Source organism: Callithrix jacchus, chromosome 17, assembly GCF_049354715.1.
Source record: "Callithrix jacchus isolate 240 chromosome 17, calJac240_pri, whole genome shotgun sequence".
NCBI lineage: Eukaryota > Metazoa > Chordata > Mammalia > Primates > Cebidae > Callithrix > Callithrix jacchus.
In genome coordinates this window covers 68,260,433-68,282,985 of record NC_133518.1, presented here as the reverse complement: position 1 = coordinate 68,282,985, position 22,553 = coordinate 68,260,433, and the positions used below count along the sequence as shown (strand labels likewise).

The 22,553-nt window shown below is 38.4% G+C and overlaps 1 protein-coding gene across 30 annotated transcripts in view; it reads right to left on the bottom strand.

Annotated features, from left to right (window-relative positions):
- Nucleotides 1–2,936: 2,936 nt before the first annotated feature.
- Nucleotides 2,937–22,553, bottom strand: part of RBMS3 (RNA binding motif single stranded interacting protein 3) — a 1,216,467-nt gene continuing 1,196,850 nt past the window's right edge. For all 30 annotated transcript variants that reach the window (XM_078354431.1, XM_078354435.1, XM_078354437.1 and 27 more), the window contains one exon: nucleotides 2,937–6,301. In XM_078354431.1, coding sequence (XP_078210557.1) covers nucleotides 6,295–6,301 — 7 coding nt within the window. In that variant the 3' untranslated portion in view covers nucleotides 2,937–6,294. The remainder of the gene's footprint in view (nucleotides 6,302–22,553) is intronic.

Genomic DNA, 22,553 nt, shown 5'->3' with positions numbered 1-22,553 from the left:
GTACAGATGAAGAAATTAAAAATAAAACCAGAAACACCTTTGAATTACAGAACTTTCCATGACAAGAGACAGCAGCACAGAAATGCTCTTAAATAAAGTTCAAAATTGAATGATGTGTCAGAAGTTCCATGAAGTTGAATATGGACTGAAACGAGGGTTTTAAAAGAAGCGGTGTCCCATTTTTCTTTTTTAAGAAACTGAGTATCTCATAGCATATACTACTACATATATTTTTTAATTAAGATTCCAATTTTCTTCTTCTTTTTAAATAAATGGAAGCATTTGTGTCCAGAATAGAGAAAACTTTTTCAAGTGTCTCTTTGAAACGATTTTTACAGTTCTTGAAAAGCATGGAATAACTCATTTTTTAAAATATATGAAGAGATAACACATTTGGGGGAAGAGGAAAGCACATCTTTCTCAATAACCTTAGACTAGAGGGTTTGAAACAAAGTGTAACGTGAAAGTTATACTTTGGACATTATTTAAATTTGATGTGATCATAAAAACATCCACGGGAGTGTCGAAGTCATTCAGCCTTAATATAGTAATGCAAAGTCAAAATATAACAAAAGCAATGCATTGGTTTTGGTCAAAGATTTAAAACTAGGAATAGGACTGTACCAAGAGGTCCTGTTATATTCTCATGGCAGAAATTGTGTTGATTCGTGCTACTGGTTTGAATTTAGTGGAGTGAAGAGAACAAAAATAGCTTTCTTCTGAGGGGAGCCAAATTCTCCATGATTTTTTTCTGTATATTCTGCAAGAATACAGCCAACTGTCAATTGTTTGTGGTAGATAGAAAAAGACATGATTGATAATCAAAATGTATGGCATATAATGTATGGACATTAATTTTACCAATGATTTCAAACTCCCTTAAGAAATTCATACTTGATAAGAAATAATCAAATTTTATTTCCAGTTGTTTCTTTGCCCACCCTCAGGATGACATGCTAATAAAAAGAAAAATAAAAAACTGAGCCCAAGGCCTACAAGCTAAAAAGGAAAGACAACACACATCCACAGAGCAGATAATTAGCCCTTCAAAAATGTGAGAGTGATTGTATTTATGCACAACTCAGAAACTGGGGCAGTAGCAACACAAGCTCAAGTGTGACTCAGTGGCCTAGTGGTTCTTCCTGCAGATCCAAGCTTACTACACCTCTACTTCAGCCCTAAAGCTTTCTGAGTGGAAGAAATTTTTCTTGATATATTATTTTCCCTCACAAAAATAAACAGAAATGCATATGGAAAGCCATTCATTCCCCCCCCCCTTTTTTTTTTTTTTTTTTTTTTGCTACAGAGAGCATCTGTATGTTATAGTACAAAGCCAAAGATAGAAGAAATTAATCTGGGGCAAACTCCTGTCTCCCACATCATAAAAGATCTTTGGGGCCACTTGGGGATTTAGTGTTTAGTTTTTTATACTTTCCTGGACTCTATGTAATCCACAAAGGACAGCCATGACCAAGAGCGTTTGGATAAAAGGACCAATTTCATACTCGGGAATGTTTGCAAAGAAATGTTAAACTTGAGTCAGACCCAGCTGTCTTCCAATGCCACAGTGGATGTCATTTGTAAAACAAATTGATTCATTAATGAAATCCCATTATCACTTTCCACAGAAAGGGTAGAGTGTACAGAATCAATGAGCCTGTTTAAATTCTGTCAATCCCTCAGATTGAAGTGAGAGGCTGTCAGTCTCAGTGAGCTCAAAATTTTGAAGCATGCCAGCTACAATAACTTGGAAGACAAAATCTCATCCTTTACTTTTTACTGAAGAGAAAGTAATATAGATCAACGTTCTATGACATGTTGAAACTTTATTATAGCGTGTGATTCCTCAAATGTGCTGAATGTTGCTATACACGTACATAAATATTGTCCCTTTACTTGATTTCAAATCATATAAAAAACATTTATTACTGAAACCCACTTGAGAATTTCTCTCTGCTTATCAGCTCATCTGCAGTGGTTCATGGACTGAAATTAAGAATGAAAATGAATTGCCGAATGTATTTTAATCTATTAATATCATCATCTGTCTAGACAGCCTATTGAAACTTCTCCTCATTGTGAAGATGATTGCAAGAGTCCTAATTACATCAAATTTCTCTTTTCATTAATAGGGGTTTTTAGGCCACTATAATAAAAAATAGGTATTTAGCAAATATTCCAATTATTTATTTGGGGGGGAAAACATTAATTACTTTTTTGGGTCATACATAAATTGAAAGTAGTTTTAAAGCACTTCACAAGGGGTCCAAAGATAGATTTTTAGGTATAGTAAAATAAAGTTAACTTCCTGCTTTATATAGCCTTCTTCAGTTCTCAGTCGTATATCTAATGGGAGTGCTTTTAACACCATGCAGTTTTTCATTAGAAGGGGGTGGAAGTGAGTCATATGCTTTCAAATGTGACAGATCTGCTAAGGTCACAGGAAGAAGTAACTCAAGTGAAATATGGAGGTAACATTCTGAAATATTGAAATTTATCAAGGAAGCAAACTAATCCCGGCAAAACTAGAGTCAGGTAGAGGATTTTTTAAGAGTATGGTGACAGTCGCAATATTCAAGACATGTCAGCATTCAAGGACAACGGTCATTAGCACCTGCCAGTATTCTCTTCAGTTCACTTGGGTTCATTACGTTGTCTTCAGAAGACATGGCCACGTACTGGGGAGTTCCCAGTTACCATGCACACTTGGCCTTTCTTGGCAACACTTTTCTCATTATTAAAAGAAAACTTACTGTTTCACTGACCACGAAACTAGAGTTTAGATGAGACCGTGTTTCTCTCATTTGGATCGTGGCTTTAGTTTGTTTCCTGATGTTTAGGCTAAGTCTTGGCAATTCAAGTCAAAAGGAAAAATGGAAACATCTGAATAAATGCTTGAAAACCTGGTGGACCAGAATCCATAGAAAGTTAACTTCAACTTCAAAAAACATTATAGTTTTAATTAGGATTAAAATCACTACAGTATATTTTGTTGATTAAACTTGAATTCTGCTGTCTGTATATTGAACACTTACTTTGGTTTATTATCACACAATGTAATGCTGTTTACCTGCTGATGCTTTCTTTTTTCTCTCCCAGACTTGGCTTTTCAAAACAAGTCTTAGGTAAGACAACAGACACTTTTTTTTTTCTTTTTTTGGTTTGAAAACATATATGTTATAGAATGGCATGATATAAACTATCCAAACACAAAATCTACACGCAGGTAATTTCCTTTTGCAGAAAGTGGCTTAAAAATTGAGATTATTGAAGTTTCAGAGTTGAAAAAAATATTTTTGAATGTACAAATAAAGCAGCAGTTTTGAATAGAAACAGGAAGTTACCTAGGCACATTCGTCAGCCACATGGTAGCTACCTCTTAGCCTCATTGTCGATTGTGTAAATGAGACTTTCTTTGTATCACATTAATACATGTTTTTGATTTTTTTTTCCACAGAAATGAAAGAAAGTATGTTGGTTTCATATTCAAATGAATTATGCCCAGGATAATCCTTATTTATACAAAGAGTTTAGAGAGTGAAAAAGAGAAACAGAAAATATGGTTCCCATACATGTTTTTCTGTACCCCCAAAATCTTTGGGGCCCACTTTTTAAAGATAAAAACCTAAGTGCCACCTTTACAATGCATGGGAAGCTGAAGGATGGGACAAAAGACAGTATAAATCTAGCATTTTCTCCAAAGCATGAAAAACCGTAATGGTGGGTGTGACCAGTTGGAATTTCTCTGTAACACACCCATTTTCTTGGATACACGTTTGTCTCCAATGTGACCATAAATATGTGCAGTCATTCTCTGATTTGAGCTTCCAATTAATGGCGATGCAAGTATAAGAGAACCAGAGTCTACATAAGTAGTGGAATATTGACAGTTTCGTATTGAGTCAGCCTTATTACTCATGTTGCCCTAATGGGAATATGATTTACCTTTAAAACTTTTTAGTTTTTAAAAGCCTACCCTGTTTTATAGTATACTCAAATACATTTTCGTCTTTTTTTTGTGGGCTAAGACAGGCTCCTGTGACTGACTTCAGTCGTGAAAAGAGTTTTACCTATTTGATTCAAAGGATTCATTCAGAAAGCAATCTAGTGAATAGTTCACTTAACAAAATTCTATTCCATTGTCCTTAAATTGAGGTAAAACTGTACAGGTTGAACACATATTATTTCATGAATCAAAAATGTAGATGTATTTTATAGGTAAGTCAATTTAATTCATTTTAGACAAAGTTTTGCATCATTCTAAATGCAAGTATTTCTCCTTTGGCTTAAATGATTGATCAAACCTAATTCTTTTGGTTCTGATTGATCTAAATCATACAGTTTCTTGATTGTCAACTAGCATTTTAATAACATCCCTAAATTCCACTAATAGAATTCTCAATCTTATTGGTCCTACATGCCTCAAAGAATTAATCTGAAAGAAAAAGTTTTTTTGGCAACACCAAGATATGAAAATACAATGAAAAGAGGCAAAAAGAAGATAGCCCCTCCCCATTTGCAAAACCAAGGTGACTATTCATGGTAGGTGATGACAAAGACAGAGGTGAGAAGACAAAACCCAGAGATGTTGTAATTTAGAGGGAAGACTATTGTCACAAATACAGTGAGACCTCTCCAGGAGACCACTCAACATTTCACAGAAAATCACTAAGCTTTTTTGGCAAGTGACCTTTCAGACCGGGTTCAGAAAGTGTTGTTAGCTGAAAATTCATATAAAGAATATTCAACCTGTTAAGTAAGCATCTGAGTTTACTAGTGGCTATCAATACAGGTTTCACTATTCCAGATGGCCAGTGAGAGACCAGGAAAGCTCACAGAATTTGAAGTCTTTTGGCTCTGTCAGTTGACATCCGGAACTCTTCATGCTGAAACTGCTAAACACACAGGTGCAAGCTTCTGCTATCAATGAATAGACATTTAAAGAAAAGAAAGACAACTCCCCCCACCCTCCTTTTTTGCAGTATGTAAAACACCAGTGGAAGGTAGTTTAAACCAACAAAGTAAGAACTGGTCCGGCCATGTCGGTCAAATAAATTTTTTTTTTTTTTAAAGAAAAGAAAAGAAAAACAACCTCTATCTTCTGGACTGTAATAGGGTGTCACTTCATCTTTGGTATAAAATAGGCCATCCATAGGCTGAATTTGATCACAACTAGGAAAGACTACAGAAATTGTCAACAATTTCTCTATCTATTGCTTTTTTTTGTTTTTTTTTTTTGCACTTTTTGACCATAAGCTCCTATCTACTTAAGTTTTTTTTTAATGCTCTTAAGCTAGGTTTTGCAATGTGACAAGCAAAGCTGACTAAAAAGTTTGTAAAGCTCATAAAAAAGACTGCAGATAAAAAGCACTAATGCTTTTGCTAGCGATCACGCTTTGTAAATTAAAAAAATCTGCATTCTGCCCCCAAACACGCATTATTTCTAATGCAGTTGTTTTTAAACCAACATTAATAACTTTACTGTAAAATGTTTTAGCCTTTTAGAATGAGTCATGTCAACACTTAAGACAAAGTTCATGAAAAGTCCCAGCATTTTTCCAATTCTTGCAGTTGCCATGGTTTCTTTATCAACAAATTTTCTTCAAATGAAGAAAAACATTTTCATTTAAACTGTACAGTTTTTTTCACCCTAAAAACTCAGTCTTAAACTTCTGTACCAGTTAAAGCCGGCACAATATTTCAATTCTTTCTTGATTTTTGTTTTTAACAAGACGTTGACAGCTTGCCTCGAGAGCCTTTGACGTCCTTAAAATTAAGGCAATTAAGATTCAAGATAAACCTTACCTAAATATTTCTAAGAAAAAAATAAAATTAAAAAAAAAACCCCACTAGATTTAAACAAGAAGGGAAAAAGAGAAAGTAGCTTAATCATTGAGGAAGACAATTTGTTTCCATTTCTATTTCCCACTTCTTGACATCAGGTTTTCTGTTTTAAAAAAAAAATGTATCTACACCTTCAGGAAAATTTTGAATTCATTTCAAATGTCCTTCCAGATAAAATATCAACCTTTGATATTTTACTTCTTAGTTTTGTTTTTTTTTTTCCCCTCTTCTGGAAAATTTTTCTTTAATTAAAAAAAGATGGCAAAAATAATTGTCAGACCACATGAAGACCATTTGCACAGCACATAAAAACTTTTTCACTGGGCAAAGTATAAAACTTAAAAAAAAAATGCATTCCATTGACGTCTGTGCAAACTGGAAGCCAACTTCTTGTTCAATGAAGTTTCTTCATTCAAGGCAAAGATTCAGACGGACATTCTTCAGTCCTGTTTATGGTCTGTGAAAACAATTGAATAAGAGTAGTCATTAAATTAAAGTAACTTTGAAATCACCTTCTGTGCCCTTTTCCAATGAGGTATCTTTAAAAGATACCAAGCTTTCAATATAACATAGTCATGAATGCAATTATAAAATCATACCGAATCTATGAGATTGTCAAATTCTGCCACTTTCACTTAAATACAGTTTTGGGTCAGAGAGTATGTTTACATTAAAAATCAAGGTTAATATCATATGTTGTAGCTCCTTAAAATCCTTTGAGTAATTCTGTTCCTTCAAAACTAGGAGTCATCACTAATTCCGGCAACATAATATGAGGTTCTTTACTATGTACCCCAAATAACTGGGTTGTATGTTATCTCATGGTATTCATTACGTACATTTGCATAAAGCTTATTGCCTGAGGAAGTAAGTGAGACAGTTAAGAGGCCGATGCAGTTTTATTCTCTTTTCCTCTTCCCTTCCTCCTCTCTCTTGTTTATTCCCCTGTCAGGATTACAAGTTTGTGAGAGCAAGAACTAGACCTCTACCTTTTACTCTTTAGGCAGAGTGGTCTATCCACAATAGGTGTTTAGGAAAATATCATTTCACTATACGCCACTTTGCTTAGCTCAGTTCAAATCAAGACTTCTGCTACTGCCCCTTCTGTGTTGCAGGGTTAAGCTTCCAGCAGGTTGACTTCACTGTGAGCTCTTTTGCCCACAGATTAGAAGTTTGTTAAATAACTTCAGAGTTGTGCTGTAGAAAGAAGTACCTTTATATTATCTGTAAGTCCATATTAAGAGGAAGGCCTCTTCACTCAGGGTATCGGATGACAGCAAAAGATTATGCAAGCTCTTCTGATGCACAGTTGCTTAATTTACTAAATACGGCTCAGTGTTACTATGTAGTTTTACAGGTTGTTCACTATGCAAGATGCATGGCTGAGGGAGTGGGGACTAAATTTCAGCCCATCATCTGCTCCCCAAGGTATGTACCCTGGAGCAGAGCTGTAACCCCAATTCACAAAAAGCCTTCAACCGTGCTTTAAACTGTGTATTATTAAGCCTGAGATGGCCCAGAAAGGACTTCTTTTCCTCATTCACAAAAAGCCATCATATGAGCCAGCTATGGCTATTAGGAACCTGATTGATTCTTCCTAAAATCATGTGAGGAAAGCTACTAGTTGATAGATCAAATATTCAATTTTATCAATAGTTTAGTCCCTAGAAATGTTTTTTTTTTGTGTGTGTGTTATATGAGAAAGTGAGATCTAAGAAGTAAAGTGATTACAATTTTCATACAGTAGCAACAATAAGAAAAATTTTATTAGTGGTAGTCATGGGAACCATGGTTTATATTTTAACTATCTCTAGGTTTGCAAACTATAGGCTTCATTTATTTCTAAAAATCTATATTACTGTAAGAACAAAACATTTTTTTTCTTGGTTATATAGGGGTGTGGGGGGGTGGTTGGGGAGAGTCTGCTCTTTGTTCCCACTCCCATCTTCCACTCTGGTATTACTGCATACTGAAAGGAAAATGCCTAAAACACCAGGAATGTGTTTAGCGGCTGCTCGGTGAATGATGTCTAACTCAGTGGACTACAGTGCATAGAATACCTGACCCATCAAGCTTGAGTACTTGATATTCACTTGTCTCAAAAGCATTGATATTTATGGGCTAGGCTGAAACTACTTTAGATTTCATAACTGTACACAAATGTTTCCAATAGCCATCTCCCCTAATTTGCTTGGTCCTAAAGTGGCCCCATTGCCACATGAAAACCAATGATGGCAAAAAGATGGTTGTATTTTACAAGTTCTTGTTTGCTAGCTGAAGTCTGAAGGAAAAAGGATGTTGCCATTTAATAGACCTCAATTCACTCCTGCCCACTCCTCTGTCCCGGAATAAATGTGCGTGTGCACATTTACATCATACTTACGGATTGCACTGATATTCCTAAAAATAGAAGCGTTCTCAGTTTTTTAGACTGGGATCATTGGCAACAAGAACATTTTAAGCTGGACATTTTAGAAATACAGTGGGTTACAACTTGAAAACAGAAATTAATGTGAAGAAATGATGAGTATGGAAATCATTTGCAAACTGTAAAACACGGTGCACATACAGTGTATCATTACTCACAATATATTATAATACGTAGAATGTATTACTCACAAGCTTAAAGGACATAATTTGCTCATGATTAATATACTGACAATGTATAGAAATTTGGTATTCATGGCAGTTCAGTTAGCCAGAGAAGATTTGAAGAATAGAAAGGACTTGCAATATTAAGGTTGAGATGAGGGCCTTCTACGGTCACAGTGATAGACTTTCGAAGACCTTAGATAGACCTTAAAATGTGTTAAAGTAGGAATTTCACTGAATTTAAAAATGCAGAGTGGTTTTTAATCCTCTCATCATTCCTCCTCCCGCCAAAAAAAAAAAAAAAAAAAAGTGAACAGACTGGAGAGTAACAAGCCATCATCTTAGAAACCAGCTTAGAGCCAATGAAGCAGTATTTTCCAGAATAATTCCTGACAGACTAACTGCATGTAATGCTATGTAAAAAGTGGGATTCTGTGATCCAGGGTATGGGAAAATGTCACATTGTATTCCCACTACTGGATTTCCCAGGTAAACTAAAGAAGTGGGTAGGGTACCCATAAAGAAGGACATGAATATTTTAAAAAATTGTTCTTGAATGTAAACTTTTGCATAGGTATCCAAATTACAACATGTACATGAAAATTTGTTAGACTTATTTCATAATTTGATTTTGAAAAATCTTGGATGCTGGGCACAGTGGCTCATGCCTGTAACCCCAGCACTTTGGGAGGCCAATGTGGGCAGATCACTTGAGCCCAGGAGTTCAAGATTAGCCTGGCTAACATGGTGAAAACCTATCTCTACTTAAAATACAAAAATTAGCTGGGCATAGTGGTGCATGCCTGTAATCTCAGCTACTTGGGAGGCTGAGGCAGGAGAATTGCTTGAACCCGTGAGGTGGTTGTTGCAGTGACCTGAGATCACGCGTTCCAGCCTGGGTGACGGAGTGAGACTCTGGCACTCTCTCTCTCATGCTCTCTCTCCGTGTGTGTGTGTGTGTGTGTGTACATATATAAACATAATTTTTTAAAAGTCTTTTAGAATTCCCTGGGAGGAAGGCCTCACACACCCTAATCTTTCTGGAAGTAAAACATATGCTATGTTTATCCGATGCTCTAGGAGGTCATGTCAATTAGTATTTTAGTGACTTTGAAGAAAAATGAAATAAGCAAAGCATTTGACTTAGTTTAAACCCATGTATGCCAACATAATTTGACCAGAGAGTGCTTCCCTCCCACACCAAATCCAGGGCACAGTGGCACTCCCTTAGCACTAGAGACGTAATTATCACTGTTTGGAGAACACTGATATAATCCTCCCACTGCAAAGAAGAGGAAAATGAGGCTCCAAAGGGCTGAGTGATAACTAGGAAGTGGAAAAGGTGAAATGTGAGCCAAGGACTTCTCACTCCACATATCAGAATTTAACTTTGATGGAAGACACACTTTTCAGATCTAGTTATTTTTAAGGTTTCCTGCATAGCACAAAGGAAACTAGATAACTTGGGTGGGAATTGGAATTTCCATAGAATTTCCAACATATACCACAGTTATTTCCTCCTTCTGTGATAAGAACCTGGAATTCTTTTGCATTAGTAGCTTCTTTATTACTATTTTAATAGTTTTTGGAGTACAAGTGATTTCGGTTACATGAATGAATTCTACAGTGAGATTTTCTGAGATTTTAGCGCACCTGTCACCTGAGCAGTATACACTGGACCCAATAGGTACTCTGTTGTCCCTCAAGTAGCCTCTTTTAACAATGGTGCGGGGGGAGGGGGGAGAATCTTCATAAATACTAAAATATGAAGTATTTTGATTTATGTTGAAATATAGAATTTCTAATATTAAATATTTGCCAACAAATATCCCAAATGTAGTCCCTTAATAGGCACATCATTTATATTCCTCAAACTCTTCCTTTCAGTCTTCTGTTGTGAAGTCTGTACTTTCCAATGTTTTTAGTGTAGACATTGTGATGCTAAATGTATAATAGGTTAAGCTACTTTTCGGGAACACTGGCTGCCCTAATCAGAATTTCACACCCCACAGGAGGTCAGCTAGCATTTAATGAGAAAGGCCAGAGGTTTGTACAAGTACTTAAAGCTATTGTATCTCAATTAACATAATAATGGTTAGAAATGGGCTGCCTGATGAAAGGAGAAGCATGTTAATTAGCATAACGACGCTGGAAATGAGCTGCCATTTGTAAAACGGGGGTATTCAAGATAATGTGGATTGGGTAAATTATTTTACAGATATTCTCCACTTTACAAGAAAAGGAAGGAAGGATACAATACAAATGTGGGGAAAACCAGGCAACATGGTACCTGCCTGTAATCACAGCTACTTGGGAGGCTGAGGAGGAAGGATCACTTGTGTCTAAGAGTTTGAGGTTGCAGTGAGCCATGACTGCACCATGGCCCTTCAGCCTAGGTGCCGGAGTGAGACCCTGTCTGTATTGTTTTTAAAGAAAGAAAAGCTTTAAAAATGTGGGGAAATCTGTAGCATATAACTAACTTTAGGATGTTGTTTGAGCTTGATCTCAAAATTGGACTGTCATTGAATCATTTTCTGGTGGTTTCTGTAAAGATAACATCACCCTACCTCTAGATAATGGTCAAATTTAACCTGAGTGAATTTTTTTGTGTAAGATATGGTCAGGTTATTTGTAAAAACAGGGCTGAGACTTCAAGTATGCAGAGCAAACTGTATACATTGTGTTGTGCCTGCTTTCTAATCAATGCTTGTTAAATATTTAGTAAGTGCCTCCGTGGGTGCCCATGCATACCTCAAACTTTTCCCAGTGATGGTTACCCATGAAAAGGAACCCCGTTTTTATTACCCAGATGCTAACCTCAATTCCCATTGTCTTTCTTGAATAATTTTGAAGAATCTCGCATCTTACTGTGGCTAAAATTGATACAAACTTAGAGTCATGGTAATTTTCAGGAATGATTACCATCCACAAATGTATTTTATTTGTTCATTTTGTTTCATTCAGTTTTGTTGCTATTGTTGTTAAGTCAAAAACTTCTAGCACTTTATATCACATCAGAGAATATAAGCAGGACATGTTAAATTTTCTCCAGGTTTAATGTCTGTAGGGCAATATAAGTGGTTTTCACATGCCACACCACTGAAATCTTTTATGTTTCAAGGTACTTTCTGAATGATTAGATTCCTTATCTTTCTCCAAAAATCAGGTCCTCCTGGGGTTTTAGTTCATCTGCCTCTGTGAATGGCATCAGTAACTTCATCTTTTTGCTTGGAATTTTTAAGTCTTATTTGTTTTTTTTAATTTGGTCTATCCCTATTCTACTTTCCCACCCCACCATTATATCCACTCCCACCATACTTCAGACGTTTACCTCCTCCTGTGTGAATCACTGAAATAACAGGACTGTGGATTTTCAGTGCTTCCAAGTCCATTGTCTACTTCAACTGAAGTAGCAGTTCTAGAATGAAGAAAATGCTGTCCGGGCACCTCAGTATGACACATGATACTAGAATCTGGGTCGGATCAGCTTTTTCACACTATTCTACAAGTATGCTTCATTTCTCAGAGAAATACTCGGACCTTTCCCACCCCTGGACTTTGGTCAAACTGTTATTCTGCCTAGTACATTGCTTTTTCCCATAAGACCCAGATCTGGTTGCCAAACTTCCATCAGTGTTTATCCAGCCAGAAAAGAAAATGATGTGCATTCCATTACTACAGTACTTTTGAAGACAGTTTTTATTTTCTTCTTTGTGGTCGATCCATCGATAGATGATAGATAGATAGATATACAGATATGATAACTCATATGTAGATCTAAATCATGTACTGGATTGTAAGCCTTGAAGGGCAGGGATTCTGTCTCCTAGTACAATCCCAGCATGATGCTGGTACTATGATGAAGTTGGACCTGTGTATGGAGGTGAAGGGGAGGCTGTCACTAGAATCCATGAGAGGCAGAGATGCTATCTTTCAATCAGGCAAAACACTTGCTTCCCCACCACATCATACAGTGACTAAACAAAGGCGCCTTACATCTGGGTAGGGACAGCCTTGAGAAAGAAGATAGCACATCACTGGAGGCTCACAAACAGAAGCAACTAAAGCTTCTTTAATCAGGCAGGGAGAGGAGGAGATTCTGGACAGTTTCAAGAAAGGGAAGAATTTGCATCCTGAAATCCATCCTTGAAACATGTTCCTCTTAGCCCAGCCTGCATTGGTAATGGATTCATTGATATTTAAGTCAAATCATGTCATTCCTGTTTCTTTTTTAAGCCTTCCCAGAGTTTCCTGGCTCATTTAGAATATAACAAAGTATATAATTACTGGACACAAAGCCAAGTAGCCAAGGGCCAAAGGCTGGATAAGAGCTGGCCTGCTGGACTTACCTGCTGTTACTCTCCCCTCTAGTTCAGGACATTCATGCCTCAGGTGAATGTCCTGAGGGGCCTCTGAACTTCCTGTTTCATCTGCTTAAAACACTTTTTCTCCAGAGGTCTCTGAGATTAGCTTCTAATTGTCTTTCAGATCTGAGGACTGTATGACAGGCTTCCTCTGGTACCTAAAGTACTCAGTAACTTCCATATCAAAATAATCTTTTTAAATAATCTGTTCTGTAGTTCTCTTTATTATTATTTTCTGATTTATCCATTGATTATACGTCTAGTACTAGAAGTAAACTCCAGGAGAGTGAGGGAGGCATCTGCCTCTTTCATTAGTCTTTCCCTAGCACCTAGAATGCTGCTTGTCACAGTAATTGCTGATTGGATAAATGAAAGTATTTTTTCATTTAGCCAGACATCATTAAACTGTTAGCAGGAAGGTTCTAGAATCATTCATTTCCTTATTGTGTTTTGCCACAACCACAGCCAGTTTCACCTACTCATTGAGTCTTAAGAGGTGCTTCTGGCAAACAGTATATTAGAATTTTCTAAAGAGACAGAAATAGGAGATATTATAAGGAATTTGCCCAAGATCTGTGGTCAGCAAACTGGAGACCCGGGAGAGCTGATACTGATGCTGTAGTTCCAGTTTGAGGCTGAAAGCTGGAGAACTAGGAAAGCTGATGATGTAAATTTAAGTCCTAGAGCTGGCAGGCTCAAACCCAAGAAGAGCCAATGTTTCAGTTTAAATCCAAAGGCAGGAACAGGCTGATGTTCTAGCTTAATCAGCTAGGCAGGAGTTTTCTTTTATTCAGAGGAGGCTCAACTTTTTGTTGCTTAGGCCTGCAACTGACAGGATAAGGACCTCCCACACTGGGGTGGCAGTGGGGGTGGCGGGAGTCTGCTTTACTCAGTCTACTGATTCAAATGTTAATCTCCTCCACAATCACCCTCACAGACACATCCGGAAATAATGTTTGACTGAATATGAGTATCCCATGGTCCAGTCAAATTGACACATAAAATCAACTATCACAAAAGTTAACTTCTTGTCAACTTGGCATTTATATGCTTCTTCACAAACCATATTTAATCTTCAAGTAAAGACCATAGCAAGGACATGATTTCTTATAACGACACAAGTTTCCGACATATGACTGAAAACACACTAACCCCTTTCAGAGAAAGAGAGGTAAAGTCTTTGATGTTTACTCTACTCTTAGATATTTTATAACTTAAATACTGATGTAAAATGTGTAATACTTAAATACTATGATACAAAGTCAATATACCTTACAATACATGGTAAGAAAGATATTTGCTTAACACACATGTTAACATATAAACATACATGTACACAAATGTATTCATGAGAAGGTAAGGAGGAGATACTCATGGTAATTTCAGTCTTCTTTGCTTAGCTGCTCAGGTGGTCTTAGCTGATATTTATAGTAATCTCTTTTTCACTATCCATTCTGTGTTCCCTCTGCCTTCAGCAAGTACTTTAGCTGGTCATGATTCTTTACCTGGTGGGGTGACCCGAACCTCCATTCCTGAAGGATCTGGGTCATTGGGTTCAGTGAGTAGTCCTGCTTGGATTGTGTTGTTGTAATTTTCCATTGACTTTAATCACAGGGCATGGTAACACTAAGAGACATACTAAGGGATCTCCTGTATTCCAGATATACTCTTCCTTACCACCATTGCAGAGCAGTAGTCCATATTTCCTCTTTTAGTCAGGATCAACCACCCCACCCAGCACAGTAACTCCCTTATCTGCCTGTTGATTCAGAGACATGAGGAGTCTAAAGTGGCTGGGGATCGTATTAACTTCTAGTTCAATAGAATTATTGTTGTCTTTCCTGGTGGAAGCATTCCTCCCTTAGCAACTAAGGCCTCTTGGCCAGCAGAACATAATGTCATTGGAACGGGAAGCAAAAATTTTGCTAGTGGGTCACTAAGGGTAATAATGAGTGGTGCCACTCTCATTTTTATCTTTTAATTTCTGGACCCATGAAACCTAGCTATAGGAGAAGCAGCACCATATATGTTGGGTACTTATTCAAAGCACATACAGCCTTTGAGAAATCCTTCACCAATTGTGATATTGTCAGTTAACTAGCATTGAAACTGAGCCTTCAAAAGGACATTCCACTCTTCATCAAGCCAGCTGCTTCAGGATGGTGGGGGACATAGCAAGATCAGTGAATTCTATGAGGCTGGGCACAGTGCCACACCTTAATTACTGTGAAATGAGTTCCTTAATCAGAAGCAGTGTCATGTAGGATAACATGATGGTGGATAATGCATTCTTTAAGTTAATTGATGGTAGTTTTGGCAAAAGCATTATACATAAGGAAAGGCAAACTTTGTAGTCTAGTAAGAAGAAAACGTTGCCCTTTTCATGATGGAAGTAGTCCAGTGTAATCATCCTTAGTACCATTTAGCTGGTTGATCACCTCGGAGAATGGTGCCATATCAGGGATATGTTGCTGGCAGATTGGGCACTCAGCAGTGCCTATGCCAGGTTTTCCTCGGTAAACAGAAGTCCATGTTGCTGATCTCACTCATAACCTTCATCTCTGTAGCTATGGCCATTTTGTTCATAAGCCCATTGGTCAATGACAGGAATGACTAAGGAAAGAGGCTGACTCATATTCACAGACTGTATCATCTTGCATCTTGATGATCAAAATTCTCTGTGGAGGTGATCCTCAATGTCTTCCCATTATTTATTTTTTTGCTCCATAATATTTTCACATATCTTTTCCACAAATTTGTCCCCAGTTTCCCAATCATGTTCTTTGCAAGTCCCTGACCATCCAACCAAACTGTTGGCTACAGCCCATGATTGAGTATATAATGATACTTCTGGCCACTTTTCCTTCTAAGCAAAGTGAACGCCAGATGCACTGATATAAGTTCTACCCATGGAAAGGATTTCACGTCACCACTGTCCCTCACGGATGGCTCAGAGACTACTGTGCCTTGATTGCCCACTGTTGGGTGTGCCTGTGTATCAAGCAGAGCCACCTATAAACCAGGCCTGAGTAGGCAGGGTAGCAGGAGTGGGTGACATGGATATTTGGGCCCCTTTTGCATGTAGCTTTCTGTGCCTTCAGGGTCTGCTCAAGCCTGATCATGTACATGCCACTTCCATTTTATGATGGAGTCCTGTATATCCATTTGTATGGCCTGGTGAGTCAGATAATACCCAGTTCATGACAGGTAGCTCAGATCACAGGGCAACTTGATTGCACATAGTTAAGTGTTCAGTTTCTACTGAGGCCCAGTGGCAAGCCAAGAGCTGTTTCTCAAAAGGAAAGTAGTTATGGATAGAGAATGGCAGGGCTTTGCTCCAAAATCCTAAGGGCCTTCACTGTAATTCACCTATAGGGACCTGTCAGAGCCTCCAAACAGCATCTATTTGCAGCTGACACTTTAGGTATCACTGGATGTGTTGAATTATATGGCTCAAATGACAGAACAGCTTCCATTACAGCCTGGACCTGTTGTGAAACCTTTTATTCTCGGTCCCATTCAAAACTAGGAGTTCTTTGTGTCACTCAATAAGTGGGTAAGAGTAACATGCCCGTATACTGCCTCTGAAGTCCAAAGAAACCACTCAGCATTATGCCTTTTTTGGTGATAGGAGATACTAGATGCAACAGGATGAAACTTACCTTTCACCCTTAGAGATCCATTTTCACAAGCCCCACAACACTGGACCTCTAGAAATCACAGAGAAGTCCGTTGAATTTTTGTTGACTTTATTTACCAGTCTCAGACACACGCATGTTCCACTAGTAAATCTAGACTAGTTACTACCTCTGCTCATTAAATCTAATCAGCATAATGCAGTTATGTAATGGGCCAGTATGATATCTTGTGGAAGAGAGAGACCATCATGATTCATGCAAACTAAATTATGACCTGGGCGAATATACTCCTGAGGTAGGACATTGGAGGTATATTGGTGGCCTTGAAAGCTATAAACAAACAGTTTCTGGTGGGTCGTACTGATGGTCATGGGGAACAAAGGAATGTGCCAGATCAACGGATGCCTAACAAGTACCAAGGGGTGTGTTAATTTGCACAAGCAATGAAACCACATTTGATACAGCCACTGCCATTGGAATCACCACCTGGGTATGTGATATGGTTTGGCTCTGTGTCCCCACCCCAATCTCATCTTGAATCGTCCTCCCATAATTCCCACATGTTGTGGGAGTGACCCAGTGGGAGATAATTTGAATCATAGGGGAGGTTCCCCCATACTGTTCTTATGGTAGTGAATGAGTCTCATGAGATCTGACGGTTTTATCAGGGATTTCTGCTTTCACATCTTCCTCATTTTCTCTTGCCACTGCCAGATAAGAGGTGTCTTTCACATTCTGCCATGATTCTGAGGCCTCTCCAGCCTCAGAATGTGGGACTGTAAGTCCAATTAAACTTCTTTTTCTACCCAGTCCTGGGTATGTCTTTACCAGCAACATGAAAACAGACTAATATAGTATGCTTATAATAATCCACTGTACTTCTCTAAGTTCCATCTGTTTTCTGCACAGGCTAAACAGACAAGGTAAAAGGAGTTATAAATGGAAATCAACATCATGCATGTTTCAAGTTCTTGACAGGCACTGAATTTTGCAATCCCTCTAGAAACGCATTATTGAGTGCGGTTTACTATTTTTCCCATGTAGAGGCAGTGTCTTTCATTTTGTCTGTTCGACCATAAAAGTCCTCATTCTGCAAGTCAGGGGACCCAACCAATGTGGGGACTCTGCAAGCTACTGAGTGGTCCAGAACTAAGGAAACCACCACCAGGTGGGCTTTGAGAAGGACCTGAGCTGAAACTCCATTGACCGCCTATACTCTGGTGCACCATGATGCCATTTTAGGGCTCTTAGAATTAATGTCAGTTCAGAGCCTGTGTCCAATAGACTCTTTTTCTTTTCTTTGGTCAGAGGCAATAGTCCTTTATAGGAAGGCTGAGAGAAAAATTAACAGTATACATTTTTGATAGATTATCAGTGTCCATCTTTGAGGAAACCCAACCTCCTCTTCAGTCACTGGATTCTGGTTCTAAACTGGCTCAAATCTGGGAATTGATTGAAGTGTCAATGAATCTGTCTTTACGATTCAAGTTAGACATTTATTCACCTGACCTAGAATTTTTCTGCTTATACAAAGCAAATAAGCATTTAGACTTTCTACATATTTCACTTTTAGGAACACCATGATCAGCCAGCCAGTGTCTAAGTCTGCATGAGTCAGACAATTCTGATTGCTGTTTTGTCTCTGCTGTCCACTACAGTAACCATGCCAACCTTGCTTTTAGTGATTGAATGTTGCCACCTGGCCCCAGCCACTCAGGATCCAATAACTCTAATTGCATTTAGGTTTCCCAATTCAGTGACTATAGTTCCCACTGTAAGTTGTGGGCTACAAAGAAGAACAATTACCAAGTTACTCAAGGATGCCAAGGCTCTCCTCACATATGCATTTCTTATAGTTGTGCTGAAATGTCTTCTGGACCCTCCCAGTGTGGGTGAGTAGGTCTTAAATGACAACCTCTCTAAGCCTTCGAATCTCTTCCTCTAGGTTGGACAAGGTAGGACTACCATTTCCAACTAGCTCACTATAGGTCATCTCCTATTCCATGTTTTAGTCAAGCAACCAAAGTAACAGAGCCTTTATAACTCCTTGAGTTGCAACATTACATGCAGACGTTATGCTTAGTGAGCCCATGTCAATTACTTTGGGCTGATCCAATGTTTTATTCCTTCCATTATTATCTCACATCCTTGATATCCATTTCCACCTGTGTTCCCTAGATTTCTGTCTGTATGAAGTAAAAAATACAAGTAGTTCTTCTGAAGTGTGGTCCACCTGCTTATGGCTGACATTTTGCACCTCACCTTTAGGGGCTTGTGAGGCTTCAGGCTAGTTACAGATCTAGAAGCAAGGAGGTGCAGTGGTGGTGAGTCCTAAGAAGACTCAGCATGGTCTTACATGACAACTGGCTCAGGGGAGGCCATTAGTTTTTTTCAGGCAATGCAGGGTTAATGTCCTCACACAGGGATAGAGAAATCACTCCCACTTGTAGTGGAGATGCCACTCTCACTGGGTATGGGGAGGCTTCCTCCCCTGGCAAAGAATACTCATCCCAGCTTAATTAGGTTCTTCCTCCGTATATCCATGCCTACTTACAGGATCCCACTCTTTCTCAATCAATGCCCTTACTTTAACAGTAGATATTCATGAGATTAGGAGTTCAGCTTTTATTGTAACTCAGCCTGTCATAGGATGAGATTCTGGGTTTGATTTTCAGCAATCTTAGCCATGTGGCTACAGGAAACAAAGAGCTTTTCAAGGCAGACATAGAAACCTTCAAAACATTTATACAGTCTTTTAGCTGAATATCTGAATCCCTGAATGCATCTTCTTCTTTCCCCACTATATCCGGTGACATTAGGAGCAATCAATCATATTATGTTCATTAATTTGCCAAAAATGTTTTAAAATGTCATATACATAGTTACCCATCTCCTTGATTCTTAAAAGTGGTTGATTAGGTGTATCTAATTGAGATAATTTGCCTATCTCCATTGACAGATCGTGTCATGGAATATAAATACTCTTTACTACTAGAAATAGTCATTAGTACCTGTAAATCTAATCAAATCAGAAAGCCAATTTCAGAAGTAACTGTGTGTGTGGGCATGTATACATGTAAAGATACACACACACACACACACACACACACATATAAATAATACATATGAGAGAGAATTTTTTTTCTTAAATAAGAAATTGGCTCACACACTTATTAAGACTGAGAAGTCTCATGATCTAGAAGTCCTATGATCTGCAGTTGGCAAACTGGAGACACAGGAGAGCCACTAGTGTAGTTCTAGTTTGAGTTTGAAAGTCTGTGAACTGAAAGAGTTGATGTAAATTCTAGTTCCGTAGCTGGCAGGCTCAAGCTCTAAGAAGAGCCAATATTTTTTCTTCAAGTCCAAAGGAACAGACCAATGCTGTAGCTCCAGCAGTCAAGTAGCAGGAGTTACTTCTCATTCATTCATGAGAGGTTCAACTTTTTGCTCTATGCAGGCTTCAACTGATTGGATGGGGCTTCCCACACTGAGGAGGAAGATCTACTTTAACGAATTCAAATGTTAATCTCATCCAAAATCACCCTCACAGATATGTCCAGAAATACAGTTTGGCCAAATATATGGGTACCCTGTGGTTCAGTCAAATGGTCACAAAATTTCCCATTACCCACAGTATCCCATCTCCCACCAGTGTCTCTTGCTATGCTTATACATAGCCAATATCTGTTCCTTTCCTCACATATAACCCCTTGACCAGACTGAAAAATTTCAATATGCTTGGACTGCAGTGAGTTTCAGAGTCTACCACAGTGCTAGTTCTGCACATAAATGTGATTCACACAGGCTATGTCCATTAAACTAACGACATACTGCTTTACTCAGGAACAATCTTTTTTTTTTTTTGAGACTGAGTTTCGCTCTTGTTACCCAGGCTGGAGTGCAATGGCGCGATCTCGGCTCACCGCAACCTCCGCCTCCTGGGTAGCTGGGATTACAGGCACGCGCCACCACGACCAGCTAATTTTTTGTATTTTTAGTAGAGACGAAGTTTCACCTTGTTGACCAGGATGGTCTCGATCTCTTGACCTCGTGATCCACCCGCCTCGGCCTCCCAAAGTGCTGGGATTACAGGCGTGAGCCACCGCGCCCAGCCAGGAACAATCTTTTCTGAAAGTCCTTATTGATAGTAATAACAGCAATCATAATACCTTACATTGTAAGGTTAAGTCATATTCTGAGCAAATTTAATTTGTAAGAATTTGTAAGGCTGACTTTAGAGCTAAACCACACATAAAACAGTTTATTGTCTTGATGTATCTAACAAATCATCTCTTAATGTGTATTGAGGTTAAAAAATGACAAAGACGGCCGGGCGCGGTGGCTCACGTCTGTAATCCCAGCACTTTGGGAGGCCAAGGTGGGTGGACCACGAGGTCAAGAGATCAAGACCATCCTGGTCAACATGGTGAAACCCCGTCTCTACTAAAAATACAAAAAATTAGCTGGGCACGGTGGCGCGTGCCTGTAACCCCAGCTACTCGGGAGGCTGAGGCAGGAGAATTGCCTGAACCCAGGAGGCGGAGGTTGTGGTGAGCCGAGATCGCGCCATTGCACTCCAGCCTGGGTAACAAGAGCGAAACTCCGTCTCAAAAAAAAAAAAAAAAAAAAAAAAAGTGAAGACTCCCTTCTTGCTCAAATTTTCATCAGGCTACTCTGAGTCCGCTTCTTGAGCATGCATAGACTTTGCCCCCATTCTTGCCAGTTCTTTATAGCCTAGTTTTTTAGCAAGAATCTTGCTAAGTCAGTTTAAAGAGGCGGTAACCTATCCTGGATATGACCACACACAATATCTGATCAATTTTCTCATCCTTCTCATCCCGTACCTTTGATGTTATCATTTCTTGATCTGCCTTCAGCAAGACCCCTGTCAAATTAGTTTAGCAGTAAGTCCCCTGTTCTTGATGTCTTATCTTAGTAATTCTCCACTCCCTGACCCCCTGCACTCTGCTTGTTGGCTGCAAATCCCCAGCTGTCTTTGCTGTGTTCTGAATTGAATGTGATCTCTCTTCCCTATTGCAATAATCTGAATAACTATTGCAATAGTTAATGGCAAAAACCACAATTACTTTTGTGCAAACCTAATAAAGTTTTCCTTATTGTTTTAACAAATACCAAAATAATTTTTTTCTATAACAAGAAAAATTATTATTTAAAATAATGGAGTAGCCAGTCAGTATTATCTGGGGATATGCTATTGAGGGATTTGATTGAAAATGGAATAGTTCGCATGCCAAGACACCTGTATAAAGACTTTCCTTTTGTATAAATTCTTTTGGTTTCAATAAAAAGCCCTCAAACCTTACCAAAGTTTTCCAAATATTTACTCAACACAAAGTTAAATGTACTTTGCATTATGAGTGATTTAAAGATTTACAGAGTAATTCTGAAAATACTTGCCATTTTATTCCTGAATAAGACCAAATTTTCTATTGCTTTATATCTTACAATACTCTTTTCATGGGCATTTAATTGGGTCTTCAAAGTAACCCCACAAGGGGGAATGTAACTGTCTTCATTTAAGAGAAGACTGAGACCAAAATGCAGGCTCTCTATTCAGTTTCAGGGAGGAATATTATAATTTTTCCAGTAATAAATATGGTAGGTTTTAAAAAAATGCCTGCAATGCCTCTCTCTATTTTAAGCTTCCAAAGCGAACTGCTACGTTGACTGTTTGGCCAAGTGTCTTCCTTTGGCTAATGAGACAGTAGAAAATTAGTAATGAACAGAATTGAAGAGTACTTGTACATTTGGGCTTGTTCTTTGCTGTTCCTAAGACTTCCATGTGAATTAGCCTGCTGGATCAGAAACATACAGCCCAGTCACTTCCATCACACATCCAATAGCTAGCAACACCCAGAAGCAGAGATGCATAGATAATCAGCAGCTGTTCCTAGATGTTAGATTCCTGTCAAGATCAGAAGAACCATCCACACAAAGTTAGCCCAGATTTCAAACCCACCTGATCATGAGCTAAATAAATGCTTGTTGCTAAGTTTGGGATGGTTTGTAATTCAGCAAAAGCTAACAGATACAACATGAGAAAGTGATGTCAAGACGGTTCATCTTGAGGAAAAGAGCTTAGCACAGCCCAGAC